Here is a 24,467-nt window from a genome sequence, read left to right as displayed (position 1 = left end):
AGCTCACCAGACCTGACAGTGTCCGGCGTGATGACCTTTCGGTGGGTGCGGACAGCGCAAGCGACCAAGGAACAGGCTGTGAGCCAGAGCCTCTGCACCCGCATGCGCTGAAACGTGCCAAAACAATGCATATCCTCCAGCTCAGGATTCTTCAGCAGAACATGAGACTGTTTGAGCTAAGACAGCCCCTTGATTGGTTAGTCATTGGAGATTTTACTAAGATGTTGGGACTTGAAAAATGTTACTAGTTGCTAGCAGTAATTTCCAAAGGGTTTAGGATCCATGATTTCAATTTCGTTTTACAATTTTTTTTCCTCGGTGAAAAGACTGAAATTCACGGAATTTCTATCATTTTTCGTCTTTGTTTTGTGAATCCCACATGTCAGTGAAAGAAAATTTCAAAATTAGATATCTCATTTCCCTCCAAAATTCACAAAATTTCTCTAAAATTTTAATCGCAAGTCAGGATGCGCAACTGACACTGCAGATCAGAGGGCAGGAGATTTGCCACATGCAGGAACAGTATCATGGGCTGATGGGGTTCAGGCCTCAGGAAGCAGGGAAGTGTCAGTCAAATAAGCATGTGAACAGAGCTCCCATGTTTGACTTGACCAGCTTATCTTATCACAAATCTCGAGGATCAGATTCAGTGGCTTCACAAATTATATATGAGAGCAAATGACCTAATTTCCGTAGTGACCTGAAGAAAACCCACGCCTTCCAAACAAGCCCTTGGAAATTTCATTGGGAGGGACTGAGATCCTAGACCCGCTGAGCTTTCCCGCCGAACTCCCAAGTGGCCAAGTTACAAACCAGGCCAGACCTTGCCTTCACAACAGTACTGATCTGAAGATATATGAACAACTAAGTTAAAGCTCAATTAGAATCGTCGTACAGTTTAGCAGCATCATAGAGTGAGTAACGATAATTACTCTATTAGACTTGGAAAATGACATCCTTTCCTCATCCGAGATAGCATGAAATGGTCCCAAGAAAGTAAAAAAAGTTCGGGAAAACCAAATTACAGCGCTCTAACATTTTCATTTCTCTCATGGAGACATTTGAAATCAATTAATATTTTCAAATCTCACAATTACTATAACTAGTGCCGCATGAAAAAGGAATTAAGAAAACTGAATATTGGAAAACATGACCTTATGTTGCGCATGCATATTGGGGTACAGAACATTTTTGCCTGACCAACTCGTGCAGATCGTGAACAATTTTGAACACGGCATCTGGCCGTGCTAGTTTGAGGGCATTCTGGGACATAATTTTGAGCTCATATGACCTTGGGCCGAACCAATCAGCGACTATCTTCGCAATCTGTTTTGGAGATTTCGAGAATTTCCCACATCCATTTTCAACAATGTAGGGAACATTGCCAGCTTCCTGTTAAGTGAATAAATCATTTAGATTGATGTACATACCATGCTTAACATAGGATTAATGCTCATACAGAAGAAGACTTTAGCTTAATGAAGATTATATACTAGATGGCTAGTATACTTGTTTCTCTTGGCATGATAGAGCACCTCAACAAATGGGAAAAAATAAATTAAGAAATATGCCATTGATGCATATCGAAATTCAGTGACATGTTGAAGGGCTAGAAAGTTGTTTTTCAGGCGAAAAGAAGGAAGAAACCTACCCGGGTAGTTTGCGAAAATCCAGGTTTTCAGTTTGACAGGCTTTGGATTTTAGTTTTTTAGGATCTTATGCTTGCCAGCTTGGGTCATGTCTAAAGTAATAGTACATCTATTCTGCCTAAAAATAAGGTTGAATGGTGTTATTTCGACCCTGAATTGGCCCTTTTGAAGAAAACCAATGTGGTCAATTTGACTGGTTCTCAACGAAACTGTGACCGGTTTTCGGTGGTTTCTTAAACCCTGCCATTAGTGACATCCTAAATAGCTACAAGGTATGAGCTTATGACCATGTAATGAATGACTTGTTTATACATGTAACTTGTATAGGTCATATTGCATGAACCACAAGGATGAAACAAACAGACAACACAGCCAGATGATAATCTTAGATGGGCAAGAAAAATTTGGATAAGTTTCCATCAAAACTAACATAGGCCATGATTTGGACCTAAGCTTGACCTCGGTGCTTACGAATCTATGACAATACAGCAGTCTGCTATTTATGTGATTTTTACTGACCACTTCTCCAAGATATTTAACATAGAAATGAGTCAATGACCAAAGGGGACAAATTCAATGTTCTTAATGACAGCCTATATTTGAGGAGAGCGAAATGGTACACTGAAGCAACAAGATGGATCAGTAACATGAAAACTCATAAAAAAATGGAATAAAGGAGTCCCTACACTGAGTTGCTTACCTGCCCAGCTATATAATCATTTAAAATAATTGGCAAGCCACGGATCATCGCTTCTGCGATTGTACCAGGCCCTGCCTGAAAATCACCATAAACCATGTATTATCACATCATCCATCAATCATGTAAATTGTATCACATATTCACATACGAAGCACTTGATTTGAGCATGAGATGGTAATGTAAAGCATACCTTCGTAATGATACAATCACAAGCACCCATACATTTTTCCATCTGTGTAACAAAACCCTTCACCTAAGATTTATAAATAAAAAATTAGGGATTAAAGAAGAAATCTGGATAGTGTAGAACTTGCTGGAGGTGCAAAATACAAGATATATTTTTAGTTGAAGACACTTTTTCAGTTCAATGTATCCAGAGAATGTTGTTGCCATATTTTACAGACCTGGCTCATGTATTCTAAGTCCAGAATATGCAAAAATGCTACTGCCAAGAAATCATGTAGCTTGTCTTAAGTTCATTTAAGTTATCTATGCCCTTCGAAAGGTTGAAGATAAATGAATTTTCCAAGGAAAGAGCAACATCAAGAAACAGGTAAGGCAGCACCGCTACTATGTTAAAATTCTTGGATGTTACAAATCAGCTTTCAGGGAAGTACCTGAAGTGGGACTTTCCAATTTATCGACTGCAACCGATTAGCCAGCTTCTTATTACGTCCACATATTACAAGTATCTGACCAATGGGTTCCCCTAGGTTTTCATCATACAGAGTATCACCAAGTGCTTTAGCAGTGGCCTCAATAGGTCCCATCCCTTCACCCCCACCCATTAATAAAACAGCAGGCAGATCTTCATCCATGCCTAACTCTCTTCGCAGTTCATCCTATTACAGAAGATTGATACAACAGTCGGTAACTGGTGACAGATGGAAAAAGATCCACAAAGCAGAAGGATGCTACACAGCCACTAGCTGAAGAGATTGTGTACCTTTGGTTGAACAGGTTTGACAAAAGATGGTCGGACAGGGAGGCCATAGACTTTAATCTGTGAGGGCTTGAGTCCAGCTTTTAGTGCTCTCTTTTCCACCTCAGCTGATGGGCAGTAACATCTAGTGACAAGCTTGTGGAACCTATGAGACAACAGTAGAGTAACTATTTCATTGTAAGAGTGCATGCCTTACATTTTGGTAAGAAACTAAAAAAATGATGTGAAGTTATGTGAACATTGAAGCCAGCATACCATGTTGGGTGACAAGTGCTGAGATCTGTGATAACAGTAGTGAATGGGATCTTATCCAACAAGCCTTTGGACCTTAGAATTCGAAGGGGCACATGTTGCATTAAAGGATGTACACTGATAATTACATCTGGTTGGTACTTCATTAGACCTTTTGCAACCTCTCTGCAGAAAGCGGAAATTTCTATGTTAGCTACCTTATAAAAAAAAAAAAAGCAACAGCTAACAACAGTACAGCACATCTTACACAAGGCAGCCATAGTCTGCATTCTCAAGCAGGATTTGAGAATACTACAGACACCTGATACTAGTCATCACAGGCAGTCAAGGAACTAAGCCCTAGGATAAAAATATAATCTTGAACATTGATGGTGGTTATTGCTGTTCTGCGTTGTTTTCATTATACTTCAATTATTTTTTATTAAAAACTAGCTTTAGTTGACATCAGGCAATTACAGATCAAACTGTGCTGACGCAAGAACAGAAGTTTGCTTTTGACTCAAAAAATGTGGCAGGAAATTCACAGTGGAGAAGTCACTCAAATAACAAACAAATATACAAGGAAAGCATCTAGATGTGTAAGCACTAAGGTATTCAGCAAACCTATATGGCAAACAGTGTACCTTATTTTGCAGTGTGAATGTACAAACCTAGTAATTCATAAATGTTGAGAGGAAACTAAGGAGATCGTTCCATAATGTAAACTAAAATTTTTGGTGATATAACAAGTAACCTTGCTATGAATGTGGATGTTGCAGCAAAATTTGGCTGATGAACTACACGCGGTGCAGAACCATAGTATGCCATCTTCCACAAGGGTCCATGTTTCACCAAGAAGCTATAGCTCCTGGGCAGTTGGTTGAATGGCCATGGCGTGTGGTCGGTCCATAAATCTGTGACAAATACCTGCAACAAATTTCCTTAGTTGCAAAAGACAAAAATCTATAAATATTAATATTAACAATCAATCATCAAAAAAGAAAAGCACAAATCAACCACTCGTTCATTCTATATCTAACTAAGCCAATACAGATGACACTTGCCACAAGTGGGGAGGTGAATCTCCCCATTCCACTATACACATATCGACATATCTAAGGTTCAGTGACTAGCATACAACAGTAAAATCAAATTACTAATCAATTGCACCTGCCAAATTCCCACAACTTATAATGGCAGAAATTCGAGTGTGCTACAATACGACTATAATGCTACGCAGAGCCTAGCAAGCAGCACGTACAAGTGTATCATCAAATCCCGAGCGTAAACATTCGAGCAAAACCGCACCTGGTAATCGTCACCGAAATCCTGGATGAAGGCGGCCTTGATGGCCTCGGCGGACGCGCGGTGGCCGCCGCCCGTGTCGCTCATCAGGATCAGCACCTTCTTCGGCGCCTCGGCTCGCACCGCGGCCTCCTCCACCTCGCCCACCGCATCCACATCCCCACCACCCCCTCCCCCTCCCCCGCCGGTGTTACCCCCTCCGCCGCCCAAACCCAGCCCGAGGGACGCGAACCCGAGCGGCGCGATTTGATTCCCGTGCAGCCGCACGAACCTCGCGAACTCGCCCCACATCCGGTGGAGCCGCCCGGCCGTGGTGGATGCGGGTCCCGGGACGAACATGGCGACGGAGAGCGCGCGGGGCCCGCCACGCGGCCGCGTGAGGAGGGAGGCATGATGGGAGGAGTGGAGGGCGGGGGAGGCGGTGGTGGGTAGGGGCGGGGAAGGGACGCAGAGGAAGGCGGCCGGGAGCGGCGGCTCAGCGGTCGGCGCGGGCATCGCGGCGGCGAGCCGGCGGGGCGCGATGGTGGGGGGGAGAGGGGAAGGTGAGCCACCACAGAGTCACAGACCCGACGGGAGGGGCGCTTCCTTCGGTTTTGTTCGCGAGGTTGGGTTGGGTTCGTTCCCGGTCGGTGGCCGTTGGAGTTGGGAAAGGCGTGTGAATTTGCTACGGGTGTGCTCGGTGTTCCGACTCATGGCCTTGACCCTACGAGGTCTTTAAAAAAAATGTAATTACGACCCAACGAGGATTTGAATAGATGGGCCCTAAAGGGTAAAAGATATGCCTAACAACTCAATCGATGTGAAAATGACAAAATAGCAAGAGTCATGCTACATGTGACGAATTGGCTGCCACAATAACGCTTGTGCGGAACGCGTATGAGCGCACTTGTGCACGCCATTTTTCTTGGCTGCCAGTAACAGCGACGTCTTAAAAGTAAATAAATTAGGACACTTATAAATGAGGATACTTAAAAACTTATAAATTAGGATAAATTAAATTGATTTTAAAAACTTTATAAGATAAACCTATCTTAATTTATATCTAAATATATTTTAGATCTATGTAGTGTGTCTATTTTACCGTTCAAGAAGATTACAATCTACTCTAACAAGTTAAATTGTAAGTATGTAAATGTGAAAATATAAATAGAATAAAGACACAAAATCGGCATAAGAGATTTTTATCTCGTGATATCGATAACATAAATGTCACTCCTAGTTCACATTGAAGCTCTATAAAAAATATACTCTCAGTCATCAAGTCTCTTCTGATAACGACTCTTGAGCTACAAGTCACCAAGACAAGATCTAAAGCATGATGAGCCACAAAGCCACCAAGACAATATCTCACAATTAGCCTCTCTTCCGGTCACTTGTTATCATGATCACTTCAGAGCTTGAGCTACCAAGACAAAGGTCTCTGCATCCCCATACATGTGTTTTGCAGCCGCTCTACACCAAATTGGAGTGTCAATGAGCTTGAGTCACCAAGACCCAAGATGACGACGTACCATACGGTTTAGGATCACTCTTTAATTCATTCTTCAAGCTGCATCACCTAGGTACAACTCACTCTAGGCCTATAAGCACTAAATATTCTCTAATCTTGTATTTAATTGCCTGAGATAATCACTTTAAACGTTTTGGTGGCTTGAATGTCTTCTCAAGTATATATGAGCTTCCTCTAGACTCCAGCAATATGCCACACGTCAAATGATTGAATGGAAGAGTATTTATAGCCTCAAACCCGCCAACTAAGCATTTTCCTAACGGCTCAGAAAAGCTGTTAACACCGAATGATCCGGCTAGAACAGTAGTACTAACACTGGATATATAAACTCAGAAACTAGCCGTTGAATTTCCACTCAAAACCCTTATGAACACTGGACACTCCAATGTACCTTTAAATCCATCACCGAACCTTCCGGTGAGTTATCTTTAGCCATCCGAGCATTTGCAGTCTCTCTGTGTAAAATGCTACGGTACATTCATCCAGTGCTCATTCTATTTACACCGGACCATCCGGTGAGTTGAATCTTCTCTTCTTTTCCCTAGAAATGCCTCGGTGCAACTATCTCTGTAATCGTCGGATTATCCGGTAAGTTGATCTTTATTCTTCAGCACTTGCAGTCGCCTCTGCAAGAAATATTCTGGTGTCATACTTTTGTGTGCACAAACCAAGCACCGGACCTTCTGGTTGGTTAATCTTCAGTTTTCTGCACTCACATTCTTCTTTCCAAGAAATACTTCGGTGTTACCCAATGCAGATCACCGGACTTTCTGGTGAGATCATCAGCCTTCTCCCTCTTTACAGAGATACTCCGATGAGTTCAACACACAGAGCACCAGACTATCCGGTGAGACTACCAGCCTCTGTGCATAATACTCCGGTGAGTATAAACTCATCTGCTCCAAACCTTCCGGTGAGGTCAATTCTCTTAGAACTTTATCAATTCAATCAAACTTTCTCCCGGCTGCGGTGGTTTTTTATGTATTGTATCTATGAGACATACTAATATATATTCTTGACATGCATATTAGTCCCAATGACTATATTGTCATTAATCATAAAATCACAATCATGACCTAATATGACCATTTTCGCTACAACCTCTCACTTTTTGGTGATTGATGACAACCCAACCAAAGCAAGTGGTAAATAATAAATGATATTAATTATAAAGAGTACAAAGCCTTACCACATAGTATGGATGCATATTCTTACCATTTAATCCCTTTTGTTGTAGCTCCCCTTTCTTCACTGTCACTATCTCCCTTGATAGACCCCTGCAAGAGTTTCTCCCTCTTTATCAACATAGGTACCTCATGTTGCTTCTAGTATCTTCTTATATATTTTTGTTAACTTTGGCATTCCTAAATATCTTGTATTATGCATCTTGCTTTGGTCATCAAACTTCTCTCCCTTTGTCAACAATATCAAAAAGGGTTGCAAACATATGTTGAACTCGAGGAAGAGCGTTAGAGCATATGGGAGAGAGCTTCATAAATCATGATTCAATGAAATAATATCAATTAAAAAGATATATCAATTGAAAGGATATGAGGCATTGATATCAATTGAAAAAGACAAACATGGATCATAATTCATAAAATTCATATGATATAATATAAACTCCTCCTTTATGTGTGCATACATATAATGAGACTCACTTGTGAATACCACTTATAAAAATATAGCAATATATGCATATCTAGATAATAAGTAGAGGTAAAAAGTTTAAGTCATATCATGCATGGAGGTAGCTTAAATATAGAAATGAATTAACAATGATACAAATTGAAGCTTTTAAGCATTGCATACCTTTGGAGACTTGTTGATTTCTCCATAAGACTACAAAAGATACATCTAGCAACACATGTTAGTCTCAAAATCATAACTCATAGGATATACTCCTCTTAAATGTGTGCATACAAGTTTTAAATACTTGAGAGACATATGTTGAACCCTTTTTGATATTGTTGACAAAGGGAGAGAAGTTTGATGACCAAAGCAAGATGCATAATACTAGGCATTGCAATAATTTAAAATATACACATGCAATCCTAGACATGGCAAATGTGCTATATGCAAAAAGAAATGCATGAACAAAAGTCTATCTACCATTTACCTCATTTACCTTTGGATGGGGATTTGGGTGTATGATGATAATGATCTTTATCAAAGCGTTTAATCTTATACACTTGACTTCTTTGCTTGAACTTTCACTTCATTTTATGAGCCAAATCTCCAAATTCCTAAAACCATCTTGAGCTTCAAGTCTTTTTTGAAACCCAAACCGATTGGGTCCCTTCATATTGGTGATGACTTCCTTGGTCACACAAATAGGTTGGTTCCACCTCCAGTCCTTTCTCTCAATCATATGTGTAATTATCTTGCCATTATTCTTCTTCTTGAGCTTATAGTGATTTCTCTTGATCTTGATCTTATAATTGATCTTGGTATAGAACTTAGAGGTCTTGTTGGAGAGGTTCATTGTTTTCTTCTTCTTCTTAGTCTCCTTCTTGACTTGCATGCATTGGAAGGACTTGTGGTCTTCTTGATGACATTTGAAGCATATCACGGTGGACCCCTCCTTAAGTTTCTTCACTATAGTTGCACGGTTATCTTGAGGAGGTTGGACATGGTTCTTGCCCTTTAATCTTGTCAAGTCCTTCTTTAGCTTTTTGACTTCTTGCTTCAACTCATCATTTTCTTGCGCAAGAGTTCATTAGATGGTTCTACAAAAACATTCTCAACACATATCTCATTGCGAATGGATGAGCATGATATATCAATTAAATTATCACAAGAAGTGCAAGCATCTATCTTAGGATTAAAATTAAATAGAGAGGTAGATTGGTCTAAAGTGGCCTTAGATTGAGATTCAATGCACTCAAATTTTACCTTATGCTCATCATGCTCCTTGTTTAGCAAATAAAATTTGATCAATAATTGTTAATAATTAGAAACAAAGGTAGAATAAATTTTATTAAGGGCATTGAATTTCTTAAGCTCTTTTGATTCTTTCTTAAGGAGCTTTTGTTGCTCATTGATCAAATGAAGAAGTTCATTATAGGAAGGAGAATCCTCGTCGGATTCATCATCACTTATATCACTTTTCATACCTTTGGTCACAAGGCACTTGTGTGATAATGGCTTGCGTGATGACTTACGTAATGATGACCTTGAGGAAGAACTTCTCTTAGAGGAGTGGGTGGCAAAGCTCTCATCACTTGAGCTTGCATCTTGATCTTCACTCACCCATCTTTCCATGATTGCAAATACTTTGGCTCTTCCCCTCGTCTCCCTTTAGATCTTGGTCTTCTTCTCCTTCTTGATGTGATCAATTATTTTGACTTTAGATCTTGGTCTTCTTCTCCTTCTTGATGTGATCAATTATTTTGACTAAGTTTTTCATGGAGATTCGATGATCAATCTTAGCATTGATCTTCTTGATGTTCTTCTCTATTTGAGAGATAAGCTTAGCGACTTCAGGATCCATTTCTTCATCACTTGCTGTGCTTTGCTCATCATCTTCGTTGCTTTCTTTATCTTCATCTTCATTATCTTCGCTTGAGCTTGATTCTTGCTCTTGCCTCCTCATCTTCACCTTCATGTGTGGGTATGATGCTTGCTTGTGAGAGCAAGGTCCTTAGCGTCCAATGAGAAAGAGGCTTCCACCCCCATGTTCATGGTTATCTTATGGGCGGTGATTTTGCTGAGCACTTGACTTAGAGTCATCTTCTTGATGTCGTTATTATTGTAGATGATGGAGACTATCAACTTGTATTTTGGAAGAAGAGCTTCAAATATTTTTCTCACCACTTGATCATTGTCAATTTGCGTCAAACCCATCATATTGATTTCATTAACAAGAATATTCAAACATGAGTACATGTCATTAATATTTTCACGGGATAGTTGTTTGATGCCATTGAGCTTAGTAATAAGCACATGATATTTTTCATTACGCACATTCTTTGTGCCTTCATGAATTTCAACAAGACTAGTCCAAATATCATGTGCATTGGTGAGAGAATAGACACGATTAAATGAATTAATATTTAAAGATGATAAAAGGATATTTTTCGTCAATGCATCTAATTGTCTCTCCTTGTTAGTGATGCAAGGTCTCATCCCTTCCTCGGTGACTCTCCAAATATCTAAACCCTTGGCTTACAAAAAATAAGATATTATAATTTTCCAACAAAGAAAAATTATGTCATCAAAAGTGAAGCATTATGGGTATCCATTCCAACCCTAGATGTCACAACTCCAGGATGTTAAGCCTATCAAGAGCACGAGGGTCTGATACCAATTGTGAGGAACAATGATGTCCTAAGAAGGGGAGTGAATTAGGACACTTAGAAACTTAAACTAAATTGGCTTAAAAAACTTCACAAGATAAACCATCTCAATTTATATCTAAATATGCTCTAGATCTATTTAGTGTGTCTGCTCTACCGCTCAACAGGATTACAATCTATTCTAGTAAGGTAAATTGCAAGTATGTAAGTGCGAAAATGTAAATAGGGTAGATAGACAAACTCGGCATAAGGGATTTTTATCCCGTAGTATCGATGACATGAATATCATTTCTAATCCACGTTGGAGCTCCACAAATGATATGCTCTCGATCACTAAGTCTCTTCTGATCACGGCTCTTGAGCTACCAAGTCACTAAGACAAGATCTAAATCATGATAAGCCACCAAGCTACCAAGACAAGGTCTTACCACTAGCCTCTCTTCCGGTCACTTGCTGTCGTGATCACTTTGGAGCTTAAGCCACCAAGGTAAGGGTCTTTGTATCCCGTACATTTGTCTTGCAGCCACTCCACACTAAGTCAGAGGGTCAACAAGCTTGAGCCACCAAGACCTAAGATGTCGGCGAGTCACCAAGACTCTAAGGCGCTGACATATCACTCGGTATAAGCTAGGATTACTTCTTGATCCCTTCTTCAAACTGCATCACCTAGCTACAACTCACTCTAGGGCTATAAGCACTGAACACTCTCTAATCTTGTGCTTAATTGACTTGGATGATCACTTTAAGCACTTTGGAGGCTTAGATATCTTCTCAAGTATATATGAGATTCCTCTAGACTCCAACAGCATGCCACACGTCAAATAACTAAGTGGAGAGGTATTTATAGCATCAAACCTGCCAACTAACCGTTTTCCCAATGGCTCAGAAAATTTGTTAACACCGGATGATCCGGTGAGAACAGTAGTATTAAACCGGATCATCTGGTGAGTACAAACTCAGAAACTAACCGTTGGACTTCCACTCAAAGTCTTTATGAACACCGGACACTCCGGTGTGCCTTCAAATCCATCACCTGACCTTCCGGTGAGTTATCTTTAGCCATTCAAGCCTTTGCAGTCTCTTTGTGTAAAATGCTCCAGTGCATTCATTCAATGTTAATTCTATTTACACTGGACCATTCGGTGAGTTGAACTTTCTCTTTTTTCCCCTGAAAATGCTCCAATACAACTATCTCTATAATCACCAGACTATCCTGTGAGTTGATCTTCATTCTTCGGTGTGCACAAACCAAGCATCAGACCTTCTGGTGGGTTAATTTTCAGTACCGGATTGTCAGTGAGACTATCAGCCTTTGTGCACAATGCTCTGGTGAGTGCAAACTTCTCTGCACTAGACCTCCTGGTGTGGTTAATTCTCCTGGGACTTCTTCAATTCAATCAAACTTTATTCCGATTACGATAGCTTCTTAATATATTTCATTCATGAGAACTATTAACATATATTCTTTACAAACATGTTAGTTCCAATGACTATATTGTCATTAATCACCAAAATCACAATCATAATCTAATAGGACCATTTTCGTACATTGGCTCACTTGGACGGTTGGCTAAGAGAATCTTAGAATATTTGCTATTGTAAATGATATTCTCAATCTCAGAGATAATGCATTTTGACACATCACTGTCGTATAAATCAAATCAAGCACCAAGTTGTTGTTTTCTTGTTCTTTAGGATTTAGCATCATTTTCTTTCCAAGGTGAAACCCGCCTTCACTCTCAAACCCAATTGCCTTTTGATTCACTATCATATTGTGCATTAAAATTCCATGAAACTCTACTTGCGCAGTGCTATTTCTTATTATGTGAAAATAATGAGGTAAAAACTGCATCATGTAAATCTATGCGTATAGTGGGTAACATGTTCGACTCATTTAGATTGTCATGCACGGTGATAGGCCACAACTCAAATGTTGTGCACAAGCTATCTAAGGCATGTTTGGTTTGCGTCACAGAATCATCCGATTTAGAAAACTAGCGTAAGTTGTTTAGTTTGATTTTATTAGGCCAATTGTCTTTAGCAATATGTTTTCACTAACCTAACCCACATGTAAATACTCACGAACAACTCATTTTTCTGGGACCATAAGACCATGACGTCCTCAGAGTGAGTGGCGACAAGGACTTTGCCTTTAGAGGATTGTGGTCATGCTCCCATAGATTGCCTCAGCTCTAGCGGAACCCCATCACTCATTTGTTTCCTCTCCTGGCCACTCCAACACATATTACATGATAAGCATATGCATTCTTCTTGCGAAAGAATGGTGACTTCTTCATGTTGTGGTTTCTTTTATCCATTCTCCTTTTAATCCACGATGATGTATATGTATCTAGAAGAAAAGGGTGTTCTTAAATACTTCTGATCTTGCTTTCTCCCCTTGTGCTACAGTCATTTTTTTAGGGAGAAAATGGTAGGTGCTCTGCCTTCTTATTTAAGCTAGAAAGAGTTAGTTATCTGCAACATTCTGATGTCTTATTGGATGAGACCGAACACCAATTCTAAAGTCATTTTTGTGTGATAAAAAAACCCACCAGTTTCTTTCGTTCCATAGATTCTATGATGTGTAGATTGCCAACTCCTATATTCCAATCCTGAAGCCATCTACTCTTGATTGAACTTTCTCGCCCTACAAATGCGAAAAAAGTTTTGTTTTTATTTTGGTATTTTAGCACAAATTGAGTTCTTTGGCTACTGCATTTGCTGTTATATTGACATTGATGGATACAACTTGTTGCAACTATGTAAAAATTGTGGAGTAGTTTATATCGATGTTTTAGTACTCTGTGTGAGAGTAAGTGTATTTTGTAGAAAAATGGTTAAGATACTACTCCATTTATCATTCCTCATGCCAAACTATATGGCACTATTCCATTTCTCATATCAAAGTAGTCATATTCCGTTCCTCAAACCAAGTATCATTCTATCTAAAATAGTGTTGTTGGTGTATAGAATAAGGAGGTCCTCTACCGGGGGAGTTCGCATAAGGGAGTATCAGATGACGATAGTTATTTTTCAAAGACCATGGCCCCATCACGCAACCAGGTAAGCCTCTCGCGACTAGCCCCTAGTCGCGGAGGTAAGCCCTGCGATCAGCCTCACTGGAGGTAGGAAATATATTTCATCTTAAACTATCAAGTCGCATTAAATACTATGTACTCAAGTGTTTTTCTTCCTCAGGCACCCCCTCCAACGAACGAAGTCTTGACTGGTGCAGATGGACAGTGTCCCGTCTCGTAGTATTAAATGCTATGAGATGGCGTTACAGACAGGCATGGTGTCGCACAACAGATGGGATGACGTCACAGGCGGGCATGTAGCGTGGGGCGACGAGACAGGGTAGGCCGGTCAATCAGTGTAGGGTCTGCATACCTACCCTAGCTAGGGGTAGTTGGTTTCGTCAGAGTTAGATTGGTCACATTGTTGACATGGTCTGTTTGTATGTACACAAATCCTATTATATAAATAGGAGAGGACCGAGCTTGTAAGAAGTGAGGAACACATTTGCAAATAGTTCATACTATCCATAAAAGAATACACATGACATAGTATTGTTATCTCACGGAGGCCTGAACCTAGATAACTCTGGTGTTCTTGAGTTCATACACACACACCGAACACGTCGATCACGCACCTATCGTCCAGTATACCCTGGAATTATTATCAGAGATTAATTCTCGATAGTTGAGCGCTAGGTAGATCCATGGCAACCGCCGAGTCCCGCTTCGAGGATGTTGGTCACCGCGAGATGTTCATCATGAGGTAAGTCCCAGATGAGCCTAGTGTGCTCCAAGCATGGGACATCAAATCGGAGTCCGAAGGCTCCAAGACCCAACGTGAAGTTTGCATGGCTAACCATGCAGTAGGGGGCAGTGGAAGCCCTCGTGCTCCATGTACTATCAATGAGCCCTAGGCTAGGGAAACTAGTCTAGCACCGAATAGGGAGGCACTCCGATATAGCCGCAGCAACTACATCACCGTCCAAAGGAACCCGAGCATAGGGCGCAGTCTGTGGCATCGTCGTGACCTAGGCCATCACACCATGTGGGTGTTGGGGGCTTCCCTCCTCATGACATGTTGTCGTTCCGTGCCCAGCAGCTTGACTACAAGGCCATGAAACCCACACAGAATCTGCAGACTGTGCGAATGCTTCTTAACCACCCACCGGTGGTAGTACCGAAAGATTCGCCAATAGCCTCGTGACTGCGCGACCTCACCCTCCTGGTTGAAGCAGATCGATGCCAAACCATGGTGGCAAGTGCCACATCTGTCACAAGGGCTGGTGAAGGTTAGGATCACCGAGATGCAGTAGGCCCCACAACAGGAAAGATCTGTGCATCCTCCATGGCAGGAAATGCTCGGAGACCCCTTCACTTTGGGATAGCCAACCCACCGACCTACGCGGCTCTCTTCACCAATGAGACATTTGCGGCATGATCCAGGGTCAGAGGGCTGACCGAGAGTAGGAAGATCACGCTCAGTGTGAGCTGAAAAAGGGCAAGCAACCCTATCACTCACCTTCCCCTCACAGGGAGGTGTCAGATCCCTCCAACCAGTCGCTCGGGCTGTGAGACCGTCGTCTCTCTCCCTGAGCACGTGCCACCACCCATCAGCAAGCGACCCCCCCATTACGAGATAGGATTCAATGCCATATCCTCCTGACTCTGAGAAGTGCACTGGTCGGACAAGTTCTGGCCTGTCCTAGCCGAAAAATATGATCACTCGACCATTCCCAAGGAGTTCCTACAAATCTATACCACCATGGTATAGGCTGCGGGAGGGCACGAGAAAGTCATGCCCAATTATTTTCTGACTACCTTGATCGGCTCAGCACGGTCCTAGCTTATGAACCTCCCCCGCGAGTGGTTCACTCCTGGGAGAACTTGTGTGACCAGTTTGTCACCAACTTTTAGGGGATCTACGCGCAGCCAGGAGTCGAGGATGACATGTATCAGGTCAGGCAGCGATAGGGCAAGCCACTGTGAGACTTCGTCTGGTATTTTACCCAACGCCAGAATACCATTCCAAGGATCACAGGTGAGTTCGTTGTCATAGCCTTTTAGAGGGGTGCCAGAGACCAGAAGATGGTCAAGAAGCTAGCTACCAAGGAAGTCTGAAGCACTATTGAGCTCTTCGAGCTCGCCAACAAGTTCACGCAGTCCGTCGAGATCCGAGAGCGTTAGATTGACACAAAGCCACTATAGTCATCTAACCCAGCCCGCCTCTTCCAAGGGGGTCAGCTGGAAAGAGAAAAGGAAGAACAAAAGCAAGGCAAGACTGCCAGATGTCATGGCGGTCAAGCAGCTCGGCCAACCATGTTGACACTTCGAGAAAAAGGACGGAAGGAAGGGCCGAGGCTACTGCCCGATACACCGTACCGATATCTATGACCTAACTAAATGCAAGGTCATACGGGGCATCATCAACAAGGAGCTTGGGGAGCGCAGGCCCAGGCGTGGCGATGATAGTGAGGATGGGGCCAACCCCGACCAGTCAGTGTTGGGTTTATAGTAGGTTGATCACATGGTCCACCATATATTTGGGGGCGTCATAACATATTCCTCGAGCAGGATGTATAAGTAGGTGGTCCATGAGGTGTGGGCGACCACTCCATATCCAAGCCCATGCCTGAAGTGGTCGGAGGTACATCTCACTTTCAGTCAGGTCGACCACCCTGCGCAAGTCAAACGCCCTAGTCGCTACCCCCATCGTTGTCGAACCAATGGTGCAAAACATCCGTTTGGGTCGCATACTGGTTGATGGAGGGAGCTCCATCAACCTCCTCTTCGTCGACGCGCTAGACGCTCTACAGATTCCAGGAGCGCATTGAAACCCTCTCCTCCCTTTTTTAGAATCACCCTCGTCTCCTTAGCAAAACCATTAGGGCAAATCAAGCTGTCTGTCACCTTCGGTTCGTCGAGTAACTTCAGGACCGAAAAGGTCTTGTTCGATGTGGCATACTTCGGGTCCACTTATAATGCAATCCTAGGGTGACCAACGATGGCCCAGTTTACGACTGTTGCCCACTACGCTTATCAGGTCATCAAGATTCATGGTCCGACGGGAGCCATCATTGTCATCAGCAACGTAAAGATGGCCCTGCACTGCGACAAGAGGAGTCTCGACATGGTCGAGCTAACTCCTGGGTCATAGCCCGAGAACGCCAGACCTAGTGGTTCTCTGGTGAAGGTCTACATCATCACCAGTCCATACGATCTAAGTGGACAAATTCACTAAGTGGATCGAAGTCGAGCCCATCAAGAAGATTACCGCCATAATAGCAATTAAGTTCATACGTGGATTGGTAGTGCGGTTGGGTAGTCCGAACCTCATAGTTACAGGCAACGAGACTCAATTCGCCAGTAGCGCTTTCGATGACTACTGTGAAGAAATCGGAATCAAAGTATGCTTCACGTCGGTGGCACACCCTTAGAGAAATGGATAGGTCAAAAGGGCAATTGGGATGATACTGCATGGGGTCAAAACCCGAGTCTTTGATCGGCTTCAGAGCTACTCAAGACGTTGGGTAGACGAACTCCCCACAGTACTCTAGTCGCTACAAACGGCCCCTATCAGAGCCACTACCGAGACTATATTCTTTCTGGTCTGTGGCGCTGAAGCAATGCTCCTCTCTGAGATCGCCCTCCAATCTCCTCGAGTGGCCAACTACACGTATGGTGACCAGGTGGCTCGACGAGAGGATGATATAAAGCTGATCAAAGAGTTTCACGATCGTGCTCTAATTTGAGTAGCCTGATACTAACAGAGCCTCATGCGCTACCATGACCGCCGGGTATGAGAGCAGGCCCTAGTTGTAAGGAACCTAGTCATAAGAAAAGTTTAAAATAAGGCGGGTCGGAATACGCTCTCCCCAAGTGGGAGGGGCCCTACATAGTGGTCAAGGTTACCTGACCTGATATAGTCAAGCTAGCCATGGAGGATAACCGTAAAATGCATAATTATTATCAACTAGTTGCGCAAGTTCTATGTATAAAGCTGCTCGAGCACGGATACACGTTTTTTATTTTACAGGATCTTCCGGGACGAGCATGGAACAAAGGCTTGTATGCTATTCCAATTTAATAACCAAACTCTTTGTTTGCAGGATTTCCTGGATGAGAGCGGTCTCCTGACACATTGTGAGTGTTTCCGATTCAAGAGCTCGATCGCCTGATCGATAGCTTTCCTTACGACCAGGCGGTCAAGGGCTAGAGTAGTTTAGATATAGTCCTTTTTCCCTACATTCTCGTACTGCTAGTTACTTTGTCTGTTCATTTTTATGGTGAGTACCAAACCGTTGAGAGGGGATTCAAGTTGCCACTCACGCTATTTCATGGATATGGGCGGCCAAGGGTAACATCCTCGAAGCCACAAGTCCAGACTCGGGTCGAGCGCTGGTCGCCACCAAAGGGCTTATTGTGCCAAGGGTTGTCCTAGATGCTACGAACCTAACTAGCAAGTGGTACGGAAGCCTTGGTCCCCCTAATTGTACTGGACACTCAGAACCTACTCGCAACTTGAACACATGGAAAGTTTACATAAAAGTAGGTCCTTGCATTACAAAATAACCGCTTATGATTGCTCGGGGGCTATTTCAAACATTTTCATTTAGTATCCCTAGGATCCAAAGATGCCCCTCAGCGAGTCAAACTGGACAGTCCAAAGGTGGGTGCGAGCTGCGTAAAGAAATGAGTATGCGAGAGTGTCGAGCTCCTCTGTGGTCCTCTGAATCCCGCCAAAGCCGACAGTAACTATCGAAGCAGGGTCTAGGTCAGGGATATGGTCATGGACGCATGCAAGGGCAAGATAGGCGCCGGTGACTCTACCTCAAAAAGTGGTCATCGATAGTTTCACGAAGCCTTTGCTCAAGATCGCCAGCCTCCTCGGAGGCTGCTAAAAACTAGTCGACATGACCAGTCACAATGTCTCCAGAAGTTGGGCGAACCAGAATGTCTATGAACCATAGCAGTGAGTCGAAGGGTGTCGGAGGGTGAACTCCTTAAGCAGGGATCTGGAGGGACCCCCTTTGAGATTCGGCCGGGAGGATGATTCTGAATCTGTTTTGTGGGTGAAATAAATGGGCGTAAATGCGATGGCAGGTGGAATGGAATGATCGAATGCAGAATACATTAAATGCACTGGAGGGATTTTTAGACAGGTTCGGGCAGCACTTAGCGTAATACCCTACTCATGTGTGTATGCTATAAATACACTGAGAATGTCTCTCAGAGATGTTGCTGGTTACAAAAATATTTGTCTATCCTGGAGCTTCGGGCTCCTTATTCTTCGGTGATCTCAGCTTCTGTGCTTGTACTGGACCTTTGTCTTCTTCCTCGGCTTCCTCCTTGTTTTCCCAATCCGAAAATCCTCCTTCTCTTCCCTCTCTTCTCCGGGGAGCCCGCCCCGCCTTAAATACTCGCCGACGGAGGTGTGCCCAAAAAGGGAGGACACGAGTTCCAAGGCGCCATAAATGGAAAGCAACTATCATGGGCTGCTATGCGAAGTGACAGGGAGGGTTGAAAACATGCTCCCATCCGGTCTGTTTCATCATGATGTCGTTCTACAACGGGCGCCGCAGAGAGGGCCCACCGGGCAGCCATCGAACGGGCCGGCTTGCCCGTTCTGTCAGAGCGGGTCTGACACAGCAGGGCGGCAAGCGGGGCGCCTTGGGCTTCGCGATATTATCCCGAGGCGCGCCGAATGACGCGGGATGGGACCCGTGCATTAAATATCCCCACGCCTTCCTGCCAGGCCGTGGCAGGGACTGACACCGAGCGTGGCAGGAGCAGTTGGATGTGACAGGCCACGCGCCCTCTTAAATGCGGTATCGGGCCTTTCACTAGTTGACACCTCACCGCTGAACCTCTGTGGGGGCCACTAGTGAAGGACTTCTGAGGCCGTCGGGGAACCAAGTGCTCGGGGGGGTCACTGTTCACAGCTCCGAGCACTCTCTCCTGGATATACCCTTTCTTGGTCCTCGGGGAACCGAGTGCTCGGGGGCCACTATTCACGGCCCCGAGCACTCTCTCCCGGAATTTGTTGTTCGGGTACTCGGGGAAGCGAGTGCTCGGAGGCCACTGTTCACGGCCCCGAGCACTCTCTCCCGGAACTAACTTCCTTGGGTCCTCGGGGTACTCGGGTGCTCGGGGGCCACTGCTCGCAGCCCCGAGCACCCCCTTCCCGGTACTCGGCTTTTCTGGTTGTTGAGGGACTTGAGTGCTCGGGGGCCACTGTTCATGGCCCCTAGCACTCTCTTCCCGGAACTTGGTCTTCTTGGGTCATCGGGGAACTCGGGTACTCGGGGACCACTGTTCATGGCCCCGAGCACCCTCTCCCGGGACTTAGTCTTCTCGTACCTCGCGGAGATGATCCCTGCGGGAGGGTGCCACATGGCAAACAGCTGATCTGGCCTCGAGACTCGGAGACCCCTGGTTCCTGTGTCACCGACAGCAGCCCCTGAGCCCATTGGCAGGCGATGGCCCAGAGACTACGGATGGGGCCCTCGTCTTCATCGATGCTGATCCCAGCACCGACGCCACGTGGCCTGTCTTCAGGCGCTTGTCTCTCAGGCCCAGGCTTCTAGTACGACCCAACGGGGAGCCGAACGAACGCGCGTCCAGCCGACTCCCGAGGCACGTGATAACGAGGCAGGCGGCGCGCGTGGCAACCACAAAGATCGAGGGTAGTGCGCCTAACAACCACGCAGATCGAGGAAGATTTGCCTGGACGTCTCTAACCTCACTATCTACAAGCATGGTCGAGGGCTTGGAGCGGGCAGGTGGTTCGGTCAATTTAGTGACCCTACGACTACAACAGTGGCACAAGCTCATAAGAGAAGTTGAAAGCCTCATTCACATAAGATACATGCCCAAAATCAATTCAAGGTTTACTCCTCTTCATCGGCTTCCTTAATGGTCTCCACTCAAAAGGTATACCCCACGTAATCCGTCGGCCCTTGGCACTCCTCGTCCAGCCTCTTCGCTCCTATGGGACCTGCTGTCGTGATCCCCTCCTGGACGGTCTCGAGGTTGAAGTTGGGATCACGACTGTGGTAGCATTTGATGACATACGCCACCACGGTCTTCACAGCATTCACCACGTCCTATGACGTCCTCTCCACCAGAATATCCAGGATCTAAGCAAACCTCTCCATCAGGACACAGATGGTGAAGGCCCAATCCTCAGCAATCCTTTCTTCCTTTGGGTCAGGGCCATCCAACCCAACGCTCCTCAGGGGACTTTGAATATCCTTAAAGGCTTCCTTAAGAATACTACGAGTCCCTCGTTCCTTCTCCTTAAGCTCAACATGTGAGCACGTCTTTTCTCCATTTTGAGTTTGGTGTTTTACTGTTGAAGCAAGAGTTGTGCTTTATTCTCCTTGACCACCCGCTTCTTTAGCTCAGCGCACCAGCCGTCTGTCGCCTCTTTCTCTGCAATCAGCTTGCGAATGGAGATAAAGAAACAATCGACCAGGGAGAGCAGGTCGGAGGCCAGAACAGGCTCCACGACCGGCTCTACATGCTCGAAAGTCACAACCAATGCTTGAAAGGATAAAGATGTTGCCTAGAGGGGGTGAATAGGCATTTTTACAAAAATTTGTCCCCTTTTACTGTTGACCTAAACTTGCAGCGAAAAATAAACTAACGGATTCTTCACAAGTGAAAATCCTAAATATACTAGGCTTAACTAGTGGACAATTACCCTAAATAAGTGTGAAGGTTACAATCCTAGGGTGACAAAGATTATTCAAAACTAGCGAAAGATATGCAAGAAAACTCTAGTTGAAAATTCTAAAAACACTATTCACTAGATGTTCTGGGTTCAATCTGGAATTCTGAGTTCAGATTTGATTATACAGAATTTTGAGCTTTCGAGTTAAATCCAAAACTTCCGAGTTCAGCAAAGAATGAACTCGAAACTGAAATTAAAGGACACATAAAGAGTTCTAGCTCAAACCAAATGATATCGTATTTTCCAAATGGTGATTCCAAGTGGATCCACGGAGAACCTACAATCAATTTCACATGAGCAAGTAGATCGAGAAAAATGCATAAATGTTGAGCAAGAACAAGATTTCTTTGCCAAAGTTTAGACACATCCTTTAGAGTTTCCTATGTCTCTGTTGAGGGGCTCAGTCACACTTGGGCTAGGTCTCTTTTAACTCTTTTCCTTGCCAAACTCGGTCACACTTGAGCTTGGGTTTTTACTCTTGATTTCTTCCCTTCGGGAGGCAAAATTGAAGTCTTCACAAATTTCCTGTGGCACACCACAACCTTTAGTGCTCGTCGACGACGCCTAGCTACCTAGGGGATCAAATCCCAAGAGTAACAAACGCTTCGTGAACTTCCTGCCAATGAACTCGAGTGCTTAAGATGAGATTTAACTCACTTGCACTCAAACTTCCAATCTCTCAACCTAACTCACTTTCTTCTAAAATCTCACACTGGAATGGAGTGGGAAGGAGTTCTTTTGACTCTAGAATGTTTTTCTTTTGTGCCCAAGTAGCAACAGACAAGGGTGAGGGTGAGACTCCGGGTTCAACCTGGAACCTCCGGGTTGGCAATGGAACGCGTAACCGATAACCTTTAGTCGGAACTCAACTCAAAGGGTTCGGATGAAACACCAGTTTCCAGAACATCCGACTCAACCTAAAACCTCCGGGTAAAACATTTAGATCTTAACCGAGCATCCCTGCTCAGAGCAAAGTCCGGAGACTCCAGCAACCCGGAGTATCCAGGTCAATCTGAGCATCCAAGTTAACATAGCAGACTCTCCAAAAAATGGCGATAACTTTTGATTCTGAAGTCTGATTTCAATGATTTTGGACTCTACGGAAAGCTTATTCAGAGGGCTACACATCCCAACTGAATTCATCATCTTAAAAACATTGGATCAAACTAGGAACACTCCAAAACCTGATTCGAACACTTCTACACTTTCTGCATTAGACTTTCTAAAGCGAACTCTCACTTTGGGTTGGTTAGAAACTCTTGAGCACTGAGACACGATAATTAGCTCTACGTTGCATCCCTCTTAATAGTGTATCATACCTATACTCAATTGATAACTTTATATCTTTAGTCACTTAGTCTCCACAAGTGACATAGCCTTATTGCTTATTTTCAATCTTCTTTTAGCTTCTCCTTCCGAGCATCGCTTAGAGCTCATTCATCTTGATGCATATCCCTTCTTCATGCATCACCTATGGAACAACCTACTAACAATTCTCACCATCATTGTTAGTCTATAGGTATTGTAATTAATTACCAAACTGCATATAAGGGCTAGATACACTTTCAATGCTCTCGATGTCAAAGCTACGCCTGGCTGGGGGCTAGGAACTCCTTTCTGAGGCACCGGTGGATTAGGGATGACCAAGTCCAGAGGCAGGGTTAAGGACCTACAACGACCATGGGTCACAAAGTTAAGGAAGAGCTCGAAGGATCCACCGCTAACCAAAGAACTTACCGCATCAGCAGTGGAGTGAGTATAAGTCTCATCCTCGTAAAGCTGCTGGGTGGGAAAGCCAAGGCCACCGACGAGCCGCCACGGATCAGTGTCCCACGGACGTGTTTAGATGTCCCCATGAGACTTGAGTCTTACGCCGGTCTCTTCCCCCATGCGCGGACACTTGGCCGACGATAACCTGATTGCCCTCAGTCTAGTCAGAGCGAGAATGGTCGGGGCGAGGCTGGTCGGGTCGAGGTTGGTCAGGTCAAGGTTGGTTAGAGCTAGGCCAGTCAGGGCAATGCTGATCGACCCTTTGCTAACCGGTGCTACTTCTAGAACTACTGCTCGTGGTCGTTACCTGGCTCCAAGCAGTTTGGTTGCCTCCGTGTCCAGCTGGGTCGACTTCACGACTGGGTTGACGGCTGACCGGAGTGATGCTGAGCAGGAGAGGACATGTGGGCAGCAAAATCAACTTCTCGCGTGATCTCTGTGACATCATCTATAATCAAGTGTAAGACATTGACCTTAGGAAGACCCTGCGGTGACACAAACTATGAAACTCTAACCCAGGAGAAGGCTTAGAGGTGGAAATTTTGGGAAAAGGCCAAATATACCAATCTGACCCGAGCCCTCTCCGACGAAGGGAGGTCACACACTGGTGGAGCATCTCACAAAGGGCCATTCTTCCTTGGGGCAGCCACCATTTAAAATTTGACTCATGAATCGACAGCCTCATCAGGGAGATCTAAGTAAAAGAGATACCTAAGATACCGCACGATTAGCAACAAGTATCACGAAAATGGTTGCGACATTACCTGAGGGCTTGGAGAATGACAAAAAGGATATGTGGAGAGCCATCTACGTCCCCATTTATAGGACGACTACGGTATCTTAACCACCACGAGGCCCGGCCAGTTCGAAATTTGAAAAGCCGCACATGAGAAGCAGAAATTCCCTTGAATCCGGCGGCTATCATTGTCATTCTCTCATGTTCCCCTTTTCTCTCTCTCCCACGATCTCTCTCTACTTTTAATCTCCACTCAGGATGCTGTTTCCTGGAACCACCACGAGAGAAGACTGTGTCGATGACTACTCCCAGTGTAAACTCTTGTTCACCTAGGGCTCAAGTGGTTCGGCTAGGTCCAACCATGACCACATGACAAACTGCACAACCGACCACATCCGTGGGGGAGCTTTAGGGGCTACTGTCGGTGTATAGAATAAGGAGGTCCCCTGTCAGGGGGAGTCCGCACAAGAGAGTACTAGCTGGTGGTAGATATTATTTTAAAGATCGTGGTCCTATCGCGCAACCAAACAAGGCTCTCGTGACCAACCCACTTATCGCAGGGTAGATATTTCATCT

General features: G+C 44.3%; 1 protein-coding gene across 2 annotated transcripts; it reads right to left on the bottom strand.

Annotated features, from left to right (window-relative positions):
• Window positions 1-555: 555 nt before the first annotated feature.
• On the bottom strand, window positions 556-5,486 carry LOC133901688 (probable monogalactosyldiacylglycerol synthase 1, chloroplastic). Of its 2 annotated transcripts, XM_062343134.1 has the most exons (9): window positions 4,832-5,485; window positions 4,278-4,450; window positions 3,548-3,709; window positions 3,296-3,437; window positions 2,967-3,191; window positions 2,540-2,602; window positions 2,350-2,424; window positions 1,155-1,392; window positions 556-846 (listed from the first exon to the last, which is right to left on the bottom strand). In XM_062343134.1, exons 1-8 carry the CDS (start codon window positions 5,321-5,323, stop codon window positions 1,156-1,158), a joined length of 1,569 nt encoding a protein of 522 aa, XP_062199118.1. In that variant the 5' UTR covers window positions 5,324-5,485; the 3' UTR covers window positions 556-846; window position 1,155. The 2 variants fall into 2 exon arrangements, with proteins under 2 accessions (XP_062199118.1, XP_062199119.1); XM_062343135.1 differs by lacking the exon at window positions 556-846 and having other exon boundaries at window positions 943-1,392; window positions 4,832-5,486.
• Window positions 5,487-24,467: the final 18,981 nt, after the last annotated feature.

The sequence above is a fragment of the Phragmites australis genome, chromosome 20 (genome assembly GCF_958298935.1).
Source record: "Phragmites australis chromosome 20, lpPhrAust1.1, whole genome shotgun sequence".
Lineage (NCBI taxonomy): Eukaryota > Viridiplantae > Streptophyta > Magnoliopsida > Poales > Poaceae > Phragmites > Phragmites australis.
Note: the sequence above shows the minus strand (reverse complement) of the source record. Positions and strands in the feature narration are given on the sequence as shown.

Excerpts from the sequence above, each read along its gene's own strand:
- LOC133901688 (XM_062343135.1), bottom strand. The coding sequence starts at position 5,323 with ATGCCCGCGCCGACCGCTGAGCCGCCGCTCCCGGCCGCCTTCCTCTGC. Across the intron at positions 2,603-2,966 it reads ATTGGAAAGTCCCACTTCAG|GTGAAGGGTTTTGTTACACA; the intron begins GTACTTCCCTGA and ends TATAAATCTTAG. Across the intron at positions 1,393-2,349 it reads ATGATTATATAGCTGGGCAG|GAAGCTGGCAATGTTCCCTA; the intron begins GTAAGCAACTCA and ends TTCACTTAACAG.